General features: G+C 28.0%; 1 protein-coding gene across 4 annotated transcripts in view; it reads left to right on the forward strand.

Moving 5' to 3' along the window:
• The window catches only part of LOC112598014 (protein roadkill), a 46243-nt gene that overhangs the window by 21022 nt on the left and 5770 nt on the right, over positions 1 to 19451 (forward strand). For 2 of the 4 annotated variants that reach the window (XM_025344313.1, XM_025344315.1), the window contains exons 1-2: positions 4578 to 4736; positions 17346 to 17571. In XM_025344313.1, coding sequence (XP_025200098.1) covers positions 4723 to 4736; positions 17346 to 17571 — 240 coding nt within the window. In that variant the 5' untranslated portion in view covers positions 4578 to 4722. Of the gene's footprint in view, positions 1 to 783; positions 828 to 4577; positions 4737 to 17345; positions 17572 to 19451 lie in introns of those variants that run through there. The other 2 variants (XM_025344314.1, XM_025344316.1) reach the window with 2 other exon arrangements.

Consider the following 19451-nt stretch of genomic DNA (forward strand, 5'->3'; position numbering starts at 1 on the left):
AGAACAAATTTAGTATATTTTTATTTATTGCATTTGATCTTGAAGTGTAAGTTGAAGTCTAAGTTTGGATATTGGTCGCCTTCCTACATATAGCCCTGAGAATAATCTATTTGAAAATAAATGTATATGGAGTATATAGGTACAAGTTTATAATATGTATAATATTGGAAAGTGTTTGTCCCCGTAGCAGCAGGAAACACCTTCAACCTTCATATGTTTAACTCTTCCTCAGTTTGGAGGTCTCTCTAGTTATCTGTGTTTATTATAGCATAATAAATCTCTCTAGGCCACTTTCTAAGGATTTAAAACAATATAACCATACATCTTAAACATTAACAAAAGTACGAATGGTTTTAGCAAATATTTTGTATTATACAACTAAAACGCTTTCCAACCTAAATAATACTAAATCATCACAACTATCATATTATAACTGAAAAAAATAGTTTTATCGATTTTGAACCTATAACAAATATGTAGTACTTAAAACTTAACAAACATATTGTAGTATCGCATATGTTGCATTTGCAGCTATAAAATATTATGTTTGCGAGAAACCTTGACCTAGTTACTAAATTATAATTTGGACCACATGTGCCCCATTTTTTTAATGGAAAACCAAAAAAAAAAAATTAACGATTTAAACTTTTTTATGTTATTGTATATACATGTAAACACTTATATACTTGTTAACATATATATATATCTACAATTATATTATAAATATATATAACTATATCAATTTCAACGTAATAATTAATGTAAGTATTTTATTTTTTACAGAACACTGCTAGATTTTGATTTGACATTTAACTCCCCATCATGTCGTAAGTCATAATGTTTTATTTAAATTGTATTTTTATAGTAAACTTACTAAAGTATTTTAATGTACATCTTAACAGTTTATTTAAAAGAACTATCTTACTAATATATCAACTTTTTAATTGATTTTAAAGTTTACAAATTTATTGAAATTACCAGATGTTATTAAAATGTTCTTTATTTATTTATTTAACCTAATTTTTTGTTGCTAAACAATGCTGTTTCTGGTTCGAGTAGTATTATAGTTGATTTAACATTAGCACGCGTAACCGTTGTTACATAAGTACTCGTGAAATTGTGTCGATCTCTTTTGGAGAAAGAGACAGGTGAAAGGGGTCTGAAGTTTTTCTTTTGAATTTTTTTTTTATTCTGATGTACTTTCACAGGGTGCTCAAATATAAGACTAAGTTTTTTCTGTTTCTTGAATATTGGTTTGGCATTTGAAATAAAAAAAATCAAGTAGGTATTTAAAATGTAATGTACGTATAAATTGAATAATATGTATTATATAGTCAAAACTATAATTGAGTGTTATTATTGTGTAGTATTTGTGGCTAATTGATATTAAATATCTACGTAATTAATTTATCATGTTAAACATGACGTGTTTTCAAAAATATTATCCTTCGCTATGCCTTTTTGCTATTATTATAAGCCATAAAACTTAACTACGAATCATTAAAAATAAAAATGATAAAGAGCCTGTTGTACAGACGTGCCAAGGACTCCGTGGTATCAGTAAAGGAGTTGACGTTTCTGACATCATATCAGGGCCAGACCGATAAAATAACGTTGAAAATATTTATGTAATACTTATTAGTATGATAAGTACTTACCATAACAAAGTATAATTTGTTGGAAAGTTTTAGATAAAAATTTTTTAGTATTAAAGTATAAAATAAAATATTATATCCCAATAATTTATTCTTGGCGATATATTTTGTTGTCCATGATATCGACGCACATCTTATTAATATTTTATATTTAAAAGTTATAGTTGTATTTATAATATTGTATATAATAAGTAATGGGGCAGTCACCTTCGAAAAAATTAATAATCGCGTTTCACGTACGTAGTTTGTGTTTATCTCTGTAATTATGTTATCACTTATAGACTTTTCAAGTTTCTAGTGAAAAAAAAAATAGGTTATAGTATAATAATTTAACGTTACCACATCGTAATAAAGAAAAATAATACTATTTTTAAATGTTTTGATTATTACTTAAAATTTATGATACACCCCTCCGTCGATATTTAATCTATTTATGACTCTGAATTATTCATATGAACAATAATATTTTAGAAATTAAAAAATATACTTCAATAGATATACCTAATTTTTTTTTTATGATGTTATACTAAGTTATACCAAGTAAATTGTAAATTTACATATTTTTTTGATTTTCTTCATTTAAAACGTGATATGTCGATGATACATTATAGTATAAGAGGTTAAAATTATGGCTGGTAGCAGCGTTAAAATTAGCAGGTCCGGAATCAGTCGACGGTGATCTGTGCCACCGCCCGTTCTAACCTAGAATTCTATATATTATTATTGTTTAAATATACGATGATTTGTGCAAAGCGTCCTCGTTTAGTAGCCGGGTTACCGAGACAATAAAGTGTCCAACTTAAATGTTTTTCATAAAGCAGTCAGAAATGATTGAAAATAAGAAAATTATGTAAAAGTATATTAAATCTTTAAAAATAACTTGCTTTTAAAACTGTGCGTTTTAAAATTTAGAGCATAAATTACTTTTTAACAAATATTATATAAATGTTTAATGATTTGTTTTGTAAAAAATATTGTAATAATCAATTAAACTTAAAAAAATGATTTCAGTATTAAATATGTTATGTTTATTGTATAATATAATTAATATAATATTTGCCTTACGAGGATATGTATAAATTATATATACATATTTAAAGTGACAGGTAGTAATGGAATTTCATTTCTAGCATAGACATAAGATTTAATTTCTCTGACCTATATTTTTATTAGTTCAATATTATTATTAATTATCAATTAAGTGTTTCATGTTTAATAATAAATTGAAAGATAACGCTTTGCAATATTAAAGTAAATATCATGACCTAATGCAATTTATTTAAAAAAAATAAACTAATTTACGTTTAATTGAATTTTATCTGTTATATTAATCAAGTTTTAATCATATGATATTCTTGGATGAACTATAAAATATAATTTTAACTGCATAAATATTATTGTGCTGCATATCAATAATAGTTATTTATTAGAAATCTACATAATATATTTTAGGATTTATTATAGAAAAAATGCATGGTGGTAAAAGGCATTAGGTATATTTATTAAAAAAAAAGAAACGCCATTTATGTTTCTACTGCAAAAACATTTTATATTTGAATTTATAATTTATCTTTAAAAATTAAATTTTAATTTAAAAGTAAATTTTCATAGAAATAGGTGTAGTACGTATAGGATTTTAAATGTAGGTATAATCTATATTACATCACAAATTTTTTAAAATTTTTTCACATTAGTTTTGCCTGTTATTACATAATTATAATCGCATAGTTTCTGATGCTACTTTTCTTTCAAGTAAGTATAAATTATTAAATTAATTATATTCAATAAGAAACAAAAATAAATTGTAGTAGAAAAGGTTTTTAAAATTACTCTTTAATTGTAGTTACAAAATAATGTAGTATAGAATAAAATTTTAACTGAAAAATTAAAGCTTTTTTTTAGTAGTATGTAATATATAATACTATAGTAGGGTATCTATATCGGTATTGCACGAATTTTGCAATAATAAACAATATTTTAATTGTTATATTAATTTAACATTACATTTAAATTTTAAAATCAAACTTTATTTTCACATTCCAAAACTAATGCATTTTATAAAATATTGTACACAAATCAACATAAAAATAAATTATTTTAAATTAAAATGCTATTTACTATGCGATTATTAACATTACTGGCTTTGGCATTTTGACAATCACTTAGTATTTTTCTTAAGGTTAAAACAAAATATAATTTAATATATTTTAAAAGATATTTTTAATTAATTAATTTTAAATAGGTATAATATTATGGTTGTATTAATAATTGTTGTGTACGAGTATGTTTGATTATTTTAAATTAATCATATAAGTATATTTAGTATTTCTGGTAAGATAAACACATTGGCGTCCAAAATACTTCAAATAGTTATCAATTTATTGCTCCGATACACTTTTAGTTTTAAATTTAAAAATTCATGTTGGTATTATCTTCTAATTCTTCTTATACTTTTCATTTTTAAAGTTTCTAAATAGGTAATACATTTTGGATTATAGTATATTTAAAATTTAAATTCTATATATTTTATTTAAGTACATAAGTAGTACATTTGTTTTGAAAACTAAATTTTAAACTGTACAAATCATAAAAACATGTATTTATATTAACCTATAATACTATATTTTTATAAAATTATATAACTTCTTACAATTATTGTACGCATTATAAATTATTATTGTACTTGTACGCACTGCTTTATTCTGTTCCCCTCTGAAAACACTAACCTCGTGCCTCTCGATGGTATTCACTTCGTCGATTTCATTCCGTTCCAGCCCGGTGTGGTGTCCGTTGGCTTGTGCGATTTTGTCCAACGACGTGTCGTTTTAGAATAGCCGGGGCATAGGTTATCTTTGTTTAAATTATTATATTATTCCCAAATAAAATTTTTATTTTTTATTTATAATTTTTGTAACAGTGCCAAATGTTAAGTTTTTGATTTTAACTTAAAAAGTGAAAAAATATAGTGCAATATTCTCGATTTTTTATATAAGTAGGTAAAGTGGCTGTGCCAAAAGTGGATTACTCAAAAGTTAAATTGAACATAAACATTGATACATGTTTTAGGATGGCTCTAGCAAGGTGAGTTTAGTTATTATTAATTTTTAGTTTAAAACATTAGGTACATTTTATTGATATATATTTTAAGTGCTTTAGACTTCAATACTCTTATAATAATATATAAGTACTTAAACTAATCATATACATGCATTTGCACGGCCCTCTAATTTTGACCACTGTAATTAAAATATGTATATATTTTTAATTTATACAATTGACGTACGAATATACAACAAACACAATCAAGAGTTATAATGATACAATGTCATAGCCAAGGTTGCCCTTGAGTCTCCTCCAATATCTATAAAACGATCAACTTTTTTAAAGTAGTTTTTACACGTTTAGTGATTTTAGAAAACAATGTGATTGAACACGAATTTTGAAAAATACATTTATCACAATATAGTTCATTCAGAGACTAATTCTTATTTATAATTGGTGCCTCTTACTCTATTTACGACTTCAATGTCTATTGACTTAAAGTATATTTTTGAATTGGGAAATACTGATTTGGTTACCTCGTTTCGTACTTTATAATTAAAATTGACCATTCGATTGAAAATATTGGACTAATGTCTTACCGCGCTTATTAAAATGTCAAAATAAATATTGTACCTTATCATAATATTTTGTTTTTAGTCAATATTTTCATTCATAAATCGTTTCAAATATATTTTAATGGATTAATGTTTTATAACAACCTTTATATTATTAAATTATAAATGCAATATATATATATATATATTTAATTTTCACTTGTTATTTTATTATTAATTTTCAAGTCTAAATAATCATATTATTTTCAAAAATACAAAATTATTTTTTTATTATTTATGTTGTATTTTGTCTTTTTTTGTTCGTTTAAAAATGCATAGATTACAAAAGTAATAACATTGAAACATCTCTTATTTACTACTATGATAAACTTGGGTCGGAATCGCAATCATTATCAAGGTTACATATTGGCCTCTAATTTACGTCATACCATACGACCCCTTCCCACACAGATAATTTGTAGGAAACATTTGAGATACGCTAAAGACTAAATTGCTTAAGTTTGTAAATTTCACAATATTAATAATAAATACATGAATATTTCTATCCCATAAAACATATTTTGAAATCTGTACTAATGCATTATACTTGCATGATTTACAAATTAAAATCTTTATGATTAGAATTTTTATTTTTTATCGAAACAAGTGCATTATGTATCATTTCAGCTGTTAGCTAGAAATAGTTTTTTTTATCGTATATAAGGTGTGGTGCTTTATAGAAAGTTTCATTCTCACGGGGTGGTTAGAGAAATGTAATAATTCATTACTATTACGGAAACGAGGTCACGGTCGGATATAACACACCCTTTATAATATATTTTAAAAATATGTTATATTAAAATTGTCTTTATAGATTTAACTGCAAATATTTATTCTTTAATTAATTTGTAATTGTAATTAATTATTAGTAGTTTAGTAAAAATATAAATTTTGTTTGAATATCTATGCTTCAATGTATTATTTAATATTTACATTGGATTTTATTTGTTAGTTTGGTTATATCAAATAAGATTAGTTATGATGAGGTTAAATTTAAATAGTGTCTGTCTGGAGGCCACTGAAGCTTGTTTGTCATAACTTATAGAAATTAATATTATTTAATTGTTTACTGCAAATGTTTCGTTTTCATTATATTGGCTACAATTTATCGACGTGATCAAACAATAGTAGGTACCATATAAATATTTTAAGAGTTATTTCAAACTTTACAAATAAAAATTCGTTTTCTATAAAATTAAATTAAATTTAGTTTTGTCCAATTGGTTAAGCAGAGGTTGGGCTATTGCAGGAAGAATTATATCTAGCAAGGACGACCGGTGCGTCCCAAGCAATGTCATCTTACTACAAGGCCGGTCTGTTGCTAACTAACGAAAAATCTATGCTTATGTTTTATATACAAGGTGTTCAATCCTAATGCTGAATTTAATTATTTTTGCCTATAATAGTTATTTAAAATTTTTCGAAACATACATTATCATATTGAATCAAGAAACATACTAAGAACATCATATCATTAAGATAAACATAATTTAAAGTAAATGTTTTTATCGTTTGGATGAATATCATAATCAAATAGGTATATTTTTGGTTTTATTATTATTATATATTAATAGAATCTAGTTTTTATACTTAATTGAATATTGTATGAAAGAATATTATACAGATCAAATAAACCTAAAACTTCTAGTATATACAAAAAAATTTGATTGTTAAATAACATGTTGTGTCTAAAGTGAAAATAATTTTCAAATATATATTAATAGGTATTCAATAGGTTAGTACATAAATTAATATTACTACAATCAGTTTTATTTTTTTTTAGTTGTTCCAAAATTAGAATTAAAAGAATGAATGTTTTTTGTTTTTCACTCATTAAATATTAAATTGATTATTTAACATAATAATAATAATGCCTTTTGATAATTTATTATTAAAAATTTAATGTAGGTACATGACGTGGCAGGTGACATAAATATTAATAGGTCAATCATAAACAAAGATTCACACTATTAAAAATAAATCCTTGTCTTTCTGGAAATTCAAAAATAATAATTATTATATATTTACTGTTTTGAAAATTCCTCGCTATATTTTTCTATGTTGTATACTTTTTGAATCTTAAAATTATTGACATAAATAAAAAATAAGAATAGTACTCAACGGATTTTTATTATATTGTTGACAAACAAAACATTGTTGTATGTTTAACGATGAGTGATTGTGTTTCAAAATCGCAGCCCACATAAAATTCTTACTCAATTTTAGGTGTGTAGATTGACGAGGGCTGAACTGTTGAAGTATAGAAGGGACAAACGACCCTTTTGGGGTTGAACCCACCTAAATAATTCTAAACGTTGTGAAAATAAGTATATATATATACGTACATTCAGGTTTGCAGTATTTGGTCCGATAGGGTTCGAAAAAATAGTGGGGATTTTCATTATTATATCAGTGGGGTACATGATGAATTTCTATTATTATGTCTTTTTACTAAAGAAAATACTATTTCTCACATAGTTAAATAATATATTATTCTTAATTAAATTAAATACAAATCAATGTATTTTTTAAACGTCTATCAAATCTTAATGAAATTAATTGTTTATATAAAGAACAAAATTACCCATCTGAAATACATTTGAAATACAGTTTATTTGTTATTTTTCAAAATTTTAGTTTACTTAAAAAATGAGTATAATTTTTTTAAATTGTTGAATGATTTGATAAAAATATCATAAAGTTGAAAATGTACCTATACATAATAAACAATTATTGCATTTTGGATAAAAATTACTATTGTGTACGTTTTTCATTCGTGTTGAAACCACGCCGTACATGTGGCACAAGGATCTGTCCTACTTATAGACCTCTGATTTGTCATCTGCTCACAACACCCACACATTCAGATATTACTATATATGATACGTCGGAACATTGTCCCTTATTCTTTTGAAAAAAATATCAGACAAGTAAGGGGCTTTTTTTCATTATCATTTTTCTTTTATGGCTTCAATTCTCCTATAGTATTGCAATGTTCCGACTACTCTGAGACTAACACATAAATTCATCTTTTGTACAAAAAAAATATAAATTGAATAACTTGCTTTTGAGGATCAGGTGAAGAACTAAGTCTCAGCAGGTAGTTGGTTGCTTAACATGCATTCTTACATATCATGTATTTAGTATCAGAGTTCGTTTCATTTTATACAGTTGTGCGAGTGTGAGTCTTGTAGTGTAATAATACATATCTACATAAGTTTCTCTACGATATTTTTATAAATCATGAAATTTCATAGTATTCAAACATTGAATGATAATTATTCTGTTGCTCTATTCAGGTAAATGATATTATAAGTAATTATGGCTGTTAATTTATTGTGTACTACATTTTTATTTTAGATTTGATAAAATATAAAAATTATCTGTTAGTTAATAAACTTACTTGTACCTACTTTGATTTTTTCTTACTATCCATGTAAATCTAATGTAAAATGTATTCAATATACACTACACAGTATATTATAATACTCTTGTATAAGTTATCACAAATATTGTTGAGTTGAAAAAATAAGTGCTAGTTATTTAGTATACGTATTATATATTATACAGTAGATAGTTGGCAATCTAGTAAACCGTTATTCATATTAGTAACTACCTAATTATTTTACATATTTTTTTGGAATAATTTCGATTGAATTTAATTAATTTATGTAAAATACATTAGAATGTGATATTGTGTGATTTTTTGAATTCATATTGAATAATAATAAGAAAATAATATTTCATTATAATTACAAAATATTATAAAAGTATTTCATAATTGTTTTTGTTAACTCTGTGTCTTTTAATAACTAAATATGATTATACTTGTAATTATGATAAATGATAAATTGTTTTTGGACTTTTATGTGAACAATTTTTAATAGGGACACCTGATTCAGGGTTTTTTTGAATCTTGCTTAACTCTATTTCCGGAAGGTCGGACCTTTCTTCCGTTTGCCATACTCATATGTATTCATATAATCTATTGAAATATTTCTGGCACTAATGTCAACTTCAAAGATGCCAAAAAATTCAATTACCTTTAATGATGTCCCAAATTATTGAAATGTATTAAATATTAACATTTACATCAAAAATAATTTTAAAAAATACTGTAATATCCTTCAATCTATTTTATAATATTTATCCCATATTAATAATGCGGGAGTGCATTTAAATTTAATATTTATTTTATATTCTAATTGTATCATAAGTCATAACCATATTTGTTTGTACTTGGCTTGCTAAGGTTACTGTTTAAATGTTATATAATATTACAGGGGTTAAAAAGTATGAAGTAGTTAAATTTTTTCCAAGGATACAAAATAAATATAGCCCTGGATTCGTTTGCCTATTTATTAAGATTTACAATACACGCGATTTTATTTTTTTCTATTTTTAATCCTTATGAATTATGAATATTTTTGTTTACTAGTTCATGAAAGTCCTTATAGGCGGCTTTGTTGCCCTTGACATGATATGTGAGCAAACAATACTAAAACAAGTGCATCTTTTTAAATCTGTACCGTGTAGGCTCATCTTCGAAATATTATAATTGTGGAACATACTATAAGTTGACGATTTAAAGTGTAACAAGGCCATAACCTCATTTTTCATTTGTATAATTTGTGGGGCCATGTGATACGAGGGTCACCAGAATGCTTTAAAATAATAAAATAACATTAGTGGTTAGGCACATATTTTTTGTAAAAACGAAATAATAATCAATTTTTTATGATTATTATAATAAGCGGTTAAACTTAAGTAAGATTGTTAAAAATAATGTATAAGCATCAATGTTTTAGTTATATTTTTTACGTAGAAATTAAATATATCTGTATGTATACTAATCCAAAATTAAAATTTTTTAATTTTTTGATTCATTGAGTTTAATTTAATTTTCTGATAATATGATAAATAAAAAATGTCTTACCTAACTTAATAGTTTTTTTTTTATAATTTGTTTATATTTAACTTGATTGCTGTATTGATGATATTATATGATCTTTTGTCATATCTATCTATACATTACTATACTCCGAGAAACCCGAAATATTGAATGTTCCGTTCGCTCTTACTCCTTGACCTGTTAACCAACTTAAAAGAGAGGACGCGGCCGTATTATGAAAAACTAAACGACCGGCTCCAATTAACCGACATTGGTGGTTTCTCTTTCTCTCCCATATATTTTTTTACACTCATCTTATTTATCTATTTGTTTTACAAGGTGTCTTACATTTGATTGAACTAATTTTTCATCGATTGCTCATATTTACTTCCTATATTCCTTGAACTATTTTCAGATGCTTTTTACCTAAAGGCTAAATACTCAAAGAAACGTAAACGATATTTTAAAATTACCAATAAATTAATAATTTTGTCGTCACTAGACGATGTGAAAAAACCTATATTATCAAAATTTTGGATTTTTTTTTTAATTCATTTATTATTTAAAATACTCAATAAAATCATAAAAGTAGCATTATGTTTGAAATTTTATTCAGATTATCCATTAAAATTTCCCATTTATTATCTATAGAATAAAAATGTCTGGTTCTGTACTTTATTATGTATGTCATACGCTCATAAATAGAAAATATAAAAAAATTGTTTAAAAATAATTATATAAAATTAAAAAATAATTTACTACCTATTTTTTATATTTTGATTTATACTATATTACCTGCTTAAAGTTTAAAATAGTTAAGCCTCTTTTTAGAAGATTATTTCTAGCTTATTCTTCTTTAATTTTAATTGAAATAAATTTTCTATTTTTAAACAAAAATTATTTTGTTGATAACTTTCTTAAAAACAAAAAAAAATATGCAAACTATTTAAAATAAATAAACCTCCTATTCATTCACCTCTAAAATACAATATCTTAAAATAAACTTATTTTAAGTTTTTAATGACTTCTTTATTTTTAGTTTAATATTAATATTATTATAAGTCTGAAATAGAAGAAAAATAACTACAGTTTACTGACTGATATTTAAATATTTTTTTAGAGATTATAAGTAAAAATAAAAATTCAAATTTGTATGACGATAAAAGGCCTAATGAGAACACAAACAAAATAATATTAATATATTATATGCCTAATATAATAATAGTTACAATTATGCAATATATTAAAATTTAATTTATTTGAGAATTTAGGTTTACTAGTCGTTTCCTTATAAGATATAAGTAAACACTTATCAATTTTTACATATGGACGCTGGTTTATTGAATAACATAGCCATCTCAACACTTAGTTGAATATACTTTATTAAAATCAGTCACATATAAAATTCACTTCGCAGCTATGTTCAAAATATTTATGAAATTGTTTCAGTCATATAATTCATAACATTTGTTTGAAAAAAATGTATAAAATGATTTTTGATTCTTTATTTGTTTACATGTAAACAGACTTATTATAGTACTACTATAGTAGACGATATACGATGAAAATGCTGTAATTAGTCTTTATAAAATGTTGAACATATTTAGTTTTGACATTTTAATGTAAATGCATTATTATCGATTGGTTTTTTATTGGGCCGCTAAAAACGATAACTGTATAAATATGTTTTTAATTCATATTGGAAAGGTAGGAAGTAATCAGCCATATATAATATGTATATTAAATATTGTAGGAGGTTTAAATACGACGAGGCCATGTGCTATTTAATAAATAAAATGTTCAAACGTTTTTTCGCCCTAGTCCGTCAGCTCCTTGACCCGCTAAAAAGGTAGTCACGTCAACCGGTTCATGTTGCATTGTTCCAATTTAACATTTTTTTTTTTCTAGTCATATGTGTATGCTACTTTTTAAATTGTCAATGAGGTATTACAATTGCTTATATTTGTATATAGTCAAGAAGGTCTATGATTTTAATATTTTGTTATTGCTCTCAATTTACAAAACAATACATAAGTGATAAACGTCCGTGTTCGTTGTGTAATCACCAAACCAAATACTTTTTAATTTAAACATTTTTAACAATATAATTAACTACATGTTTTTTGTTTGGTCTTACTGGCGGTAACATTGTTGTTATTAAATTGAAAATATTTAACATTTTCGTTTAAACCACACCAACATTTATGTTAATAATACCTTAAACATAATTTACTTATATAGTTCCAATCTACGTTTTTAATTATAATATATTTATTACTTCAGTCAAATTAGTTATGAACTTTCTTAAAATTGCTAAAAAGCTATATTCTAAAATCTGTTCATGTAGCTACATACTATAGTTGCGGCCCGAGTTTTTTGCATCATATCCGAATATTATCCGCATCCTAATATTATTATCGTTCCACATTCCATAATAAAGACAATCAGCAGTCATAATATAGATTTATAACATAATGCCAAAATAATTTTCTATTTTAGCTGATAACTTGTTGACTACAAAATAGATAACCAAAATACCGAGCAAAATACCAAATACATCTTAGTCGTCGCTTTTATATCGCTGAGAACGTTTCATCGCTTACGGATTTCGATCATTATTTTGTTTTATTGTTTGTGTTTTAATTTTTTTGGGGTAGGAAATGGGAAGGAAAATGAAGTTAAAAATATATTATGCTATATTTCAAAAAAATTTTAATTAATAACATTTGGGCCGCATACATTTGTATGTACCCCCAAAAAACCTGGGTCGCAATTCGTATATACCCCAAAAAAATCTGGGTTACAATTCTTATGTTCCCCATAAAATCCTGGGCTTCAATTTGGAAAAAAGTTTTACCGCAAGATGCAACTAGTTGTTACCCGTTCATGTCGTTGTCGTAAGTAATTTGCATTAATTCTTTGTATACATACAATATTAGTTTTACTATTGAATTTCAAAATCTGAAAAAAAATCCATTGAAATAATATGTACATGTAACATGTAGTACATGTTGTATATTCAAATCAAAAATTCTTTTAAAAAAAAAAAACTTAAAGTACAACGTCAGAATTTATGATAAAAATAACTATGAATCAAATTCTTTGTTTATTCACCTCAGAAGTCGGAACAAGTATGATTTATTATAAATTTATCTTTATTCATTAGATATTGTTGCTGATGTTACTATAATATTATTTATGATATAACATATGGACGACTACGTAGACTAGGTTACTTAGACATTACTCTGCAACCCGTGCATTTATTTCATACAACCCGACCCAAAATGATAAATACAAAATCCCAAAAAAGAAAAATTACAAGGTAAAAATCAATTTATTTATGTGATATGTTGTCTCATGTTAAATATTTTGAAATAAAATGTAAGCTATTACGATTTAATAATTAGAACATTTTTGACCCTTATGGCAAATTTAATAATTGATTTCAATATTTCAAAAATTTTAATGATATTTTCAACTAAGCCGTACTCGCCAATTTATTTAATAATAATAATCATAATAGTCATGTTAACCTTAACGAAAATAAAAATTCACAAGTTTTTATAATAAATTATAGTTTTACAATCGCAAGATATTCTTAAAAGGTCATTTAAACAATCTGTACTTGTTTTGATGAATTTTTTGCATAATTTTCAAAAATTAAAACCTAAACTAATCACATTTAAAAGATGTCAATTTACACCATGTACTTAGAGTAAACACAAACAATTTTGATATGCAAATTAAAAAAATAATAAACAATATCTAACAAAAAAAAAAAGAAAAAACCACTAAGCATTTTACAAAACAGTTATTATTTTCACAATTATATATATATATATATTTTACAAGACCTGCATTTTTTAATTTTAAATGAAACGTTTTTTATTTTTGACCCGAAAATCAAAAAAAGATTGCCGACTACTGAATTAAACTGTTGGTATCGTTTTATCGGCCTGACGGGCTTCACCGTTAATCTGGTTTCTCCGTGCGGCAGTTACTGTATATACAACTCTCATTATGCATACAACATATAATATGTATGACTACCGACACGACTGGCAGAATAAAACAGCTAACCGCCGTCATGCCGTCGGCACAAATAACGGCATGTCGTGGTCGTTTTAATATCCGCGTGCGGTTAACGGAAACGCAACAGGTTACAGGTCTGAGGTGATGGTGTAAAGTTGACAATTTTCCGCCTGTATAATATGTTGTATATTATTATGGCCTTATGGGATATGTGGCGAGCTCGGCATAATATCATTATGTCAATAAAACAGCTAAACAGTTCGCAACGGGACATACAATATGATATTAAAATGGTTTTTTTTTTTTATCTAATTATCGCCACACAAGACAATTCAGAAACAATAAAATAAACAAAGTTACACGCTATTTTGTTCTTATCTATTCCAACAATAACTATCAATTATTAGCTTGTGTGGTCTTATTTTACTTTAAGTTGAGGTCTATCTGAATAACAAAAAAAAAAGAAAAAAAGTAACTGAACTTAGAAAATCTTTTATATTGTTTGTTGTATGATGATATTTAATCTATATGACTACTTGTTGTATATCATTTCGTTTGATTTCTATATATCTACTGCACGCGACTAAACAATTTAATAAAACATTTTCGATATCGGTTTTGAATTCATGATCCGTTGCTTTCTAATCGTTTCTCCAGCGTATATAACACAATAATTAGACAAATGTGATTTCACTCGGTGATGTCTAGGCGCCACTTCCTGTCCAGCAACAGAAGCGTTTTCACGATTTCTCGGTTTTCTAAACCACGCTAATACCGCGCACAGTTTTATAGTTTTATGCAATCGGTTATATTTTTTATAATTTTTCTCCCAGCTCGTTCTTAATAATATATGCTCAGCACTTACTCACAATTCCCTCTTTCGTTACATTACTCTGTTAATTTTCTATATAGCGAATCACAATAAGCCTATAACTGTCTTTCGTGAACATTTCGAGGTATATAATATGTGCGAGTAAAATGAAAAATTTTAAACTTGTGATGTGTCGAAGAAATGTTGCAAAATTGCGGCACGTAGTTGTCGTAGCGCCAAATTAATTGTATTTATAATGAAACAATTTCTAAACATAATAGTTAATTTAAAAACACCCATGATTATACGATTATTTTAATAACCACATAACAACTCTAATAAAATAATGTGCCCCGCCGAACGGAAGTTCCAGCACTGAAGTTTGGTCCATCTCATACTACAGCGGTGGCGTTGTACGGTCTTGAACCCATGTAGAATCTTCGCAGTGTAACCGCCCGAATGTCTATGACCGGGCGCGTGGCTGCGGTGGCGGACAAAGACACCGACCGACCGGTTCATCGGGATGTCATCCTCCTCGCCCCGGCCGAAGCAGCGTCATTCACAGTTCGCTGGCTCATAGTTTACCGAGAGGTGAACGACTTCTGGACCAAGACCAATATTATGTGTTCTCCCACAGGGGCCACAGCATGCACGCGCCGCCGCTGGCTTCGTTCATATACATATAATAATAATTTACGATGTATAGTATATGTATATGTAAGCGTTGCTATGAGAAAGAAAAAAGAAGAATGCGTGTATGGGACTTGGCATGCGAACAGGAAAATGTAAATGTGTATTAAACAAAAAAAAAAGAAACAAAACTCGGGAACCGAGGATTATGCATACAGAAAAGTAGCGTACTTATCTTTCATCACCCGTTTCTATTTTGAGCGCACGTCTGATTAAGTTTTTGCGAACGCCACAAATTTGTTCGGATTATAGAACAACTGGACTAAATATCATAATATATACGCACATCACACTTTCAAGTTTCTTCTAACTTTTATTGTAAGACTTGTGATATATCGCATTTGTTTGCCAAAGTATGTACGTTTTTAGTTTCCATCTAAAGGTTTTCGCGTATTTAACTAAATATTTAATAAATTATACAATGACTGTTGTCTTGTATGTACAATAATCAGACAAATTCAATAGTATGAGTATATATATTAACGATTAATTAAGGATTAATAGAGTTGTTGTATGTCTATAGTCTACAATGAAAATGAGTAACGTACTATCATTTAGGTGACTGTTGGAATTTGAATAATTCTCTATTGTTGATATACTGTTTAATTATTTGTTAAACACGTTATCAAAACTATCTTAAGATATAATTGCTATAAGTAGGTTTATTATGTATATATACATATTTTTTTTAAATACTTGAATATCATACGCAATTTTGCAATGTATGTATTACATAATATAATATTTTATTATATTATATGTCATATACAATATAACGTAGTGTATATTGAACAAGCTGAGACTAGACATTTTTGTAATATTTTTTTTAATTTGTTATCGTACACGTGTGAGAATTTAGATTTAGGAAAACAAACGTCGTCTTTATACAGCTTATTACACATTAAATCTTACTTAGGTTATTAATGTCGTAATATAATTTATCACAACGAATATCACACACAGTCTGAACTATAAGCATTATAAAGGTACAAGGTTAAATGTAAAAAATAATAAAGACTACGAACACTACTTAACACTTATACATTTTTTTCGATTTTAATAATCATACTCTTAAAACCCACTCGAAATAAAAATTATGTATACATTGAGTACGCCTTTAATTGTATAAATGGACATAAAAATAATTTAATGTTTAAAATAATTATACACTCATTTTCATTTGAGTAAAACGTTTAATCGTCAATCTTAATAATAAAAGTAACCTACCTATTATTATCGGATATCGGAGCAGAACGATAGATATAATATTATCGAGACAAAATTACTATTGACTGTAAAATATTATTTTACGTATTGTAATACACACTAGTAAGTAATAATCGTGCAATAGATCAAATATTAAATTGGAAATCGTTTCAAAATGCAATCATCAATTTCTCAGGAACGTATCGTCGACCGTCGTCGCTGTGTATATGGGTGTATATGATGCGTAATAATAGCACTCGAGTGCATATTAAACTCATTATATAATTAAGTTATCGATCATTGCATTGATCCCTTTTTAAAAACAATAAATAACAACATATGTGATATTTCTTTAAGCGATTTGGTGGAGTAAATGTTAAAAAATATAATTTTTGTTTCAGGCTGCCAGTGGTGAGTGAGTGCTCGCCGCAGCAGACAGCCAGAGTGTCGGTGGCAGCGGGCTCGTCGGGATCGGTGAACGCGGCCGCTTCAGCTGCCGCGGCCGCGGCGGCCGCCGTCGTGGCCGGTGCACCAAGTAGTAGCACCATGTCCGTATCTCGGGTACCTAGCCCGCCTCCTTCGTCCGAGGCGAACACACCCGTGGCGGAGAACTGGTGCTATACACAAGTAAGAATGAACAAAATTTTTTGAAAAAATGTTCTCAACCAAAACCCCCCTAATTTATTTATATTTATATAATACTATAATATATACCAATCGACACTCATTGTCATAAATCCATAGTTTTGCCGTACGTCCAACTCTAAAACGGTTTTGTTGTTAACAGTTATACTTTTATATAGTATTAATTATTTATGTATGGCTACATTGGTTGGCATATTAAGAAGTTAATAAACAAACAAAAAACGGTACTAGCTATTACCAATCTAGGTTTTTTCACATCACACAATGGCGATTATTATCGTGAAATGTAATGTTATTCCGTATTATTGCCAATTATTATTATTATTATTATTATTGTATGTCGTTGTTGTCGGTCATTATTATTGTTGCGTCTCACGAGAAAATACATCTCCCGTTATAAACGCCCTGGATGTACGCACCAACGACGACGACGGCGATGACCGAACGACGTTTGCCATATAATATGACCAGGTGAACGTCCTTACCCTTGGATGTGTATTCATGTGTTTAATAATGCGTATGTGTATTATGAGTGAAACAGCTTCCCGGGCGGCAAAGTTCGTTGGCCCAACGGACCTCCGGAGCCGTTGGCCTCTGCACGGCGGTGACGGCCACGCCTATATTATTATTATCATTATAATATATTATTGTGTCCATCCAAAATGCACATTTTAACGCAGAATTACAAAACGTTTTTACGAATGGTTTTTTTTTTTTTAACAATAGAACAAAAAAAAATTTATTATTTTTTATACCATCGCCGTTTTCCCTCCCCTGTTGTGTAAATAATTATACATATTATATAATAAATACATACCTAATAAAAAAGGGAATTTGTGGTGCCAATGGTGTCACGTGTCTCTCAAGGACGTGTGTTTTGGAGGTTATGTACGTGAACGCCAAAAGTGGACGCGTGTAGGAGACTAACGCGATAGTGGGACAGAGTGACGGCAACCGTGGATCGATCCTACGCGCACATTACAACGCGGACCTGACCCTTTCAGGATAGAGTTCGGGGACCACACATCAAGCCCCGCGCGTTCAGAAAGTGGAATCGGTATAACAAGGAGAGGGTGGCGCGGACGAAGCTGTTTTAGCGCTCTGCGGATCCCGCCTGTCCCCTCCACCCCCGACCGAATCGATAACCGTGCTCCACCGTTCGCCATAATGGTGGTTGTTTCCCCGGGGGTAGAGGAGTGAAAAGCGGGAGTGGGCCCAAAGGCCAAAAGTTCGAGTTCAAAAGTTCGTATCCCTCGCGTTTTCAATAGGTCACGGAGGAAAATATCCATTGCTACTGCTGCTACTTCCGCTCCCCCGCATATCGGCTTAGTAGTTGACTACAACATAAACTCCTAACCCCGGTGTTCCTATTATTTAGCCAACAGATCGTATATTTGTGTGCTGCGTGCCGTATGCGTGCGCGCACGCGCCGCCCGCTTGTAAGTGATGGATGCGTGACAGGCCGCAACGCAGCAGCAGGAACACACCCCTCTGTGTGCTATTTTTTCGTTCAAACCATAAATCTATATATTATGCTTATATACATTTAAACGCCCGTATTTCCTGGTGGCAGCTGAGACGCATTTACGAACCCCTGATCGACCTGACGGTCGTCGACCTCTTATTTTCTGTTTCTCCCCAAAACGCACTACACAATACGGCTACCCAGACAAACTCATCTCTGCATGAATTTATTTCAATATATTATTTTGTTCTATTGAACGTTATTACAATTTATATATTATTATTAATAAACCATTAATACTGCACTTATACGACGACGAATGGTCGGCGTTTGAGTCCGTTAACAACAGGAGTAGTAGTAGTAGTAGTAGTAGTAGTAGTAGTAGTAGTAGTAGTAG

Source organism: Melanaphis sacchari, unplaced genomic scaffold, assembly GCF_002803265.2.
Source record: "Melanaphis sacchari strain LSU unplaced genomic scaffold, SCAv2.0 Contig44_pilon_pilon, whole genome shotgun sequence".
NCBI lineage: Eukaryota > Metazoa > Arthropoda > Insecta > Hemiptera > Aphididae > Melanaphis > Melanaphis sacchari.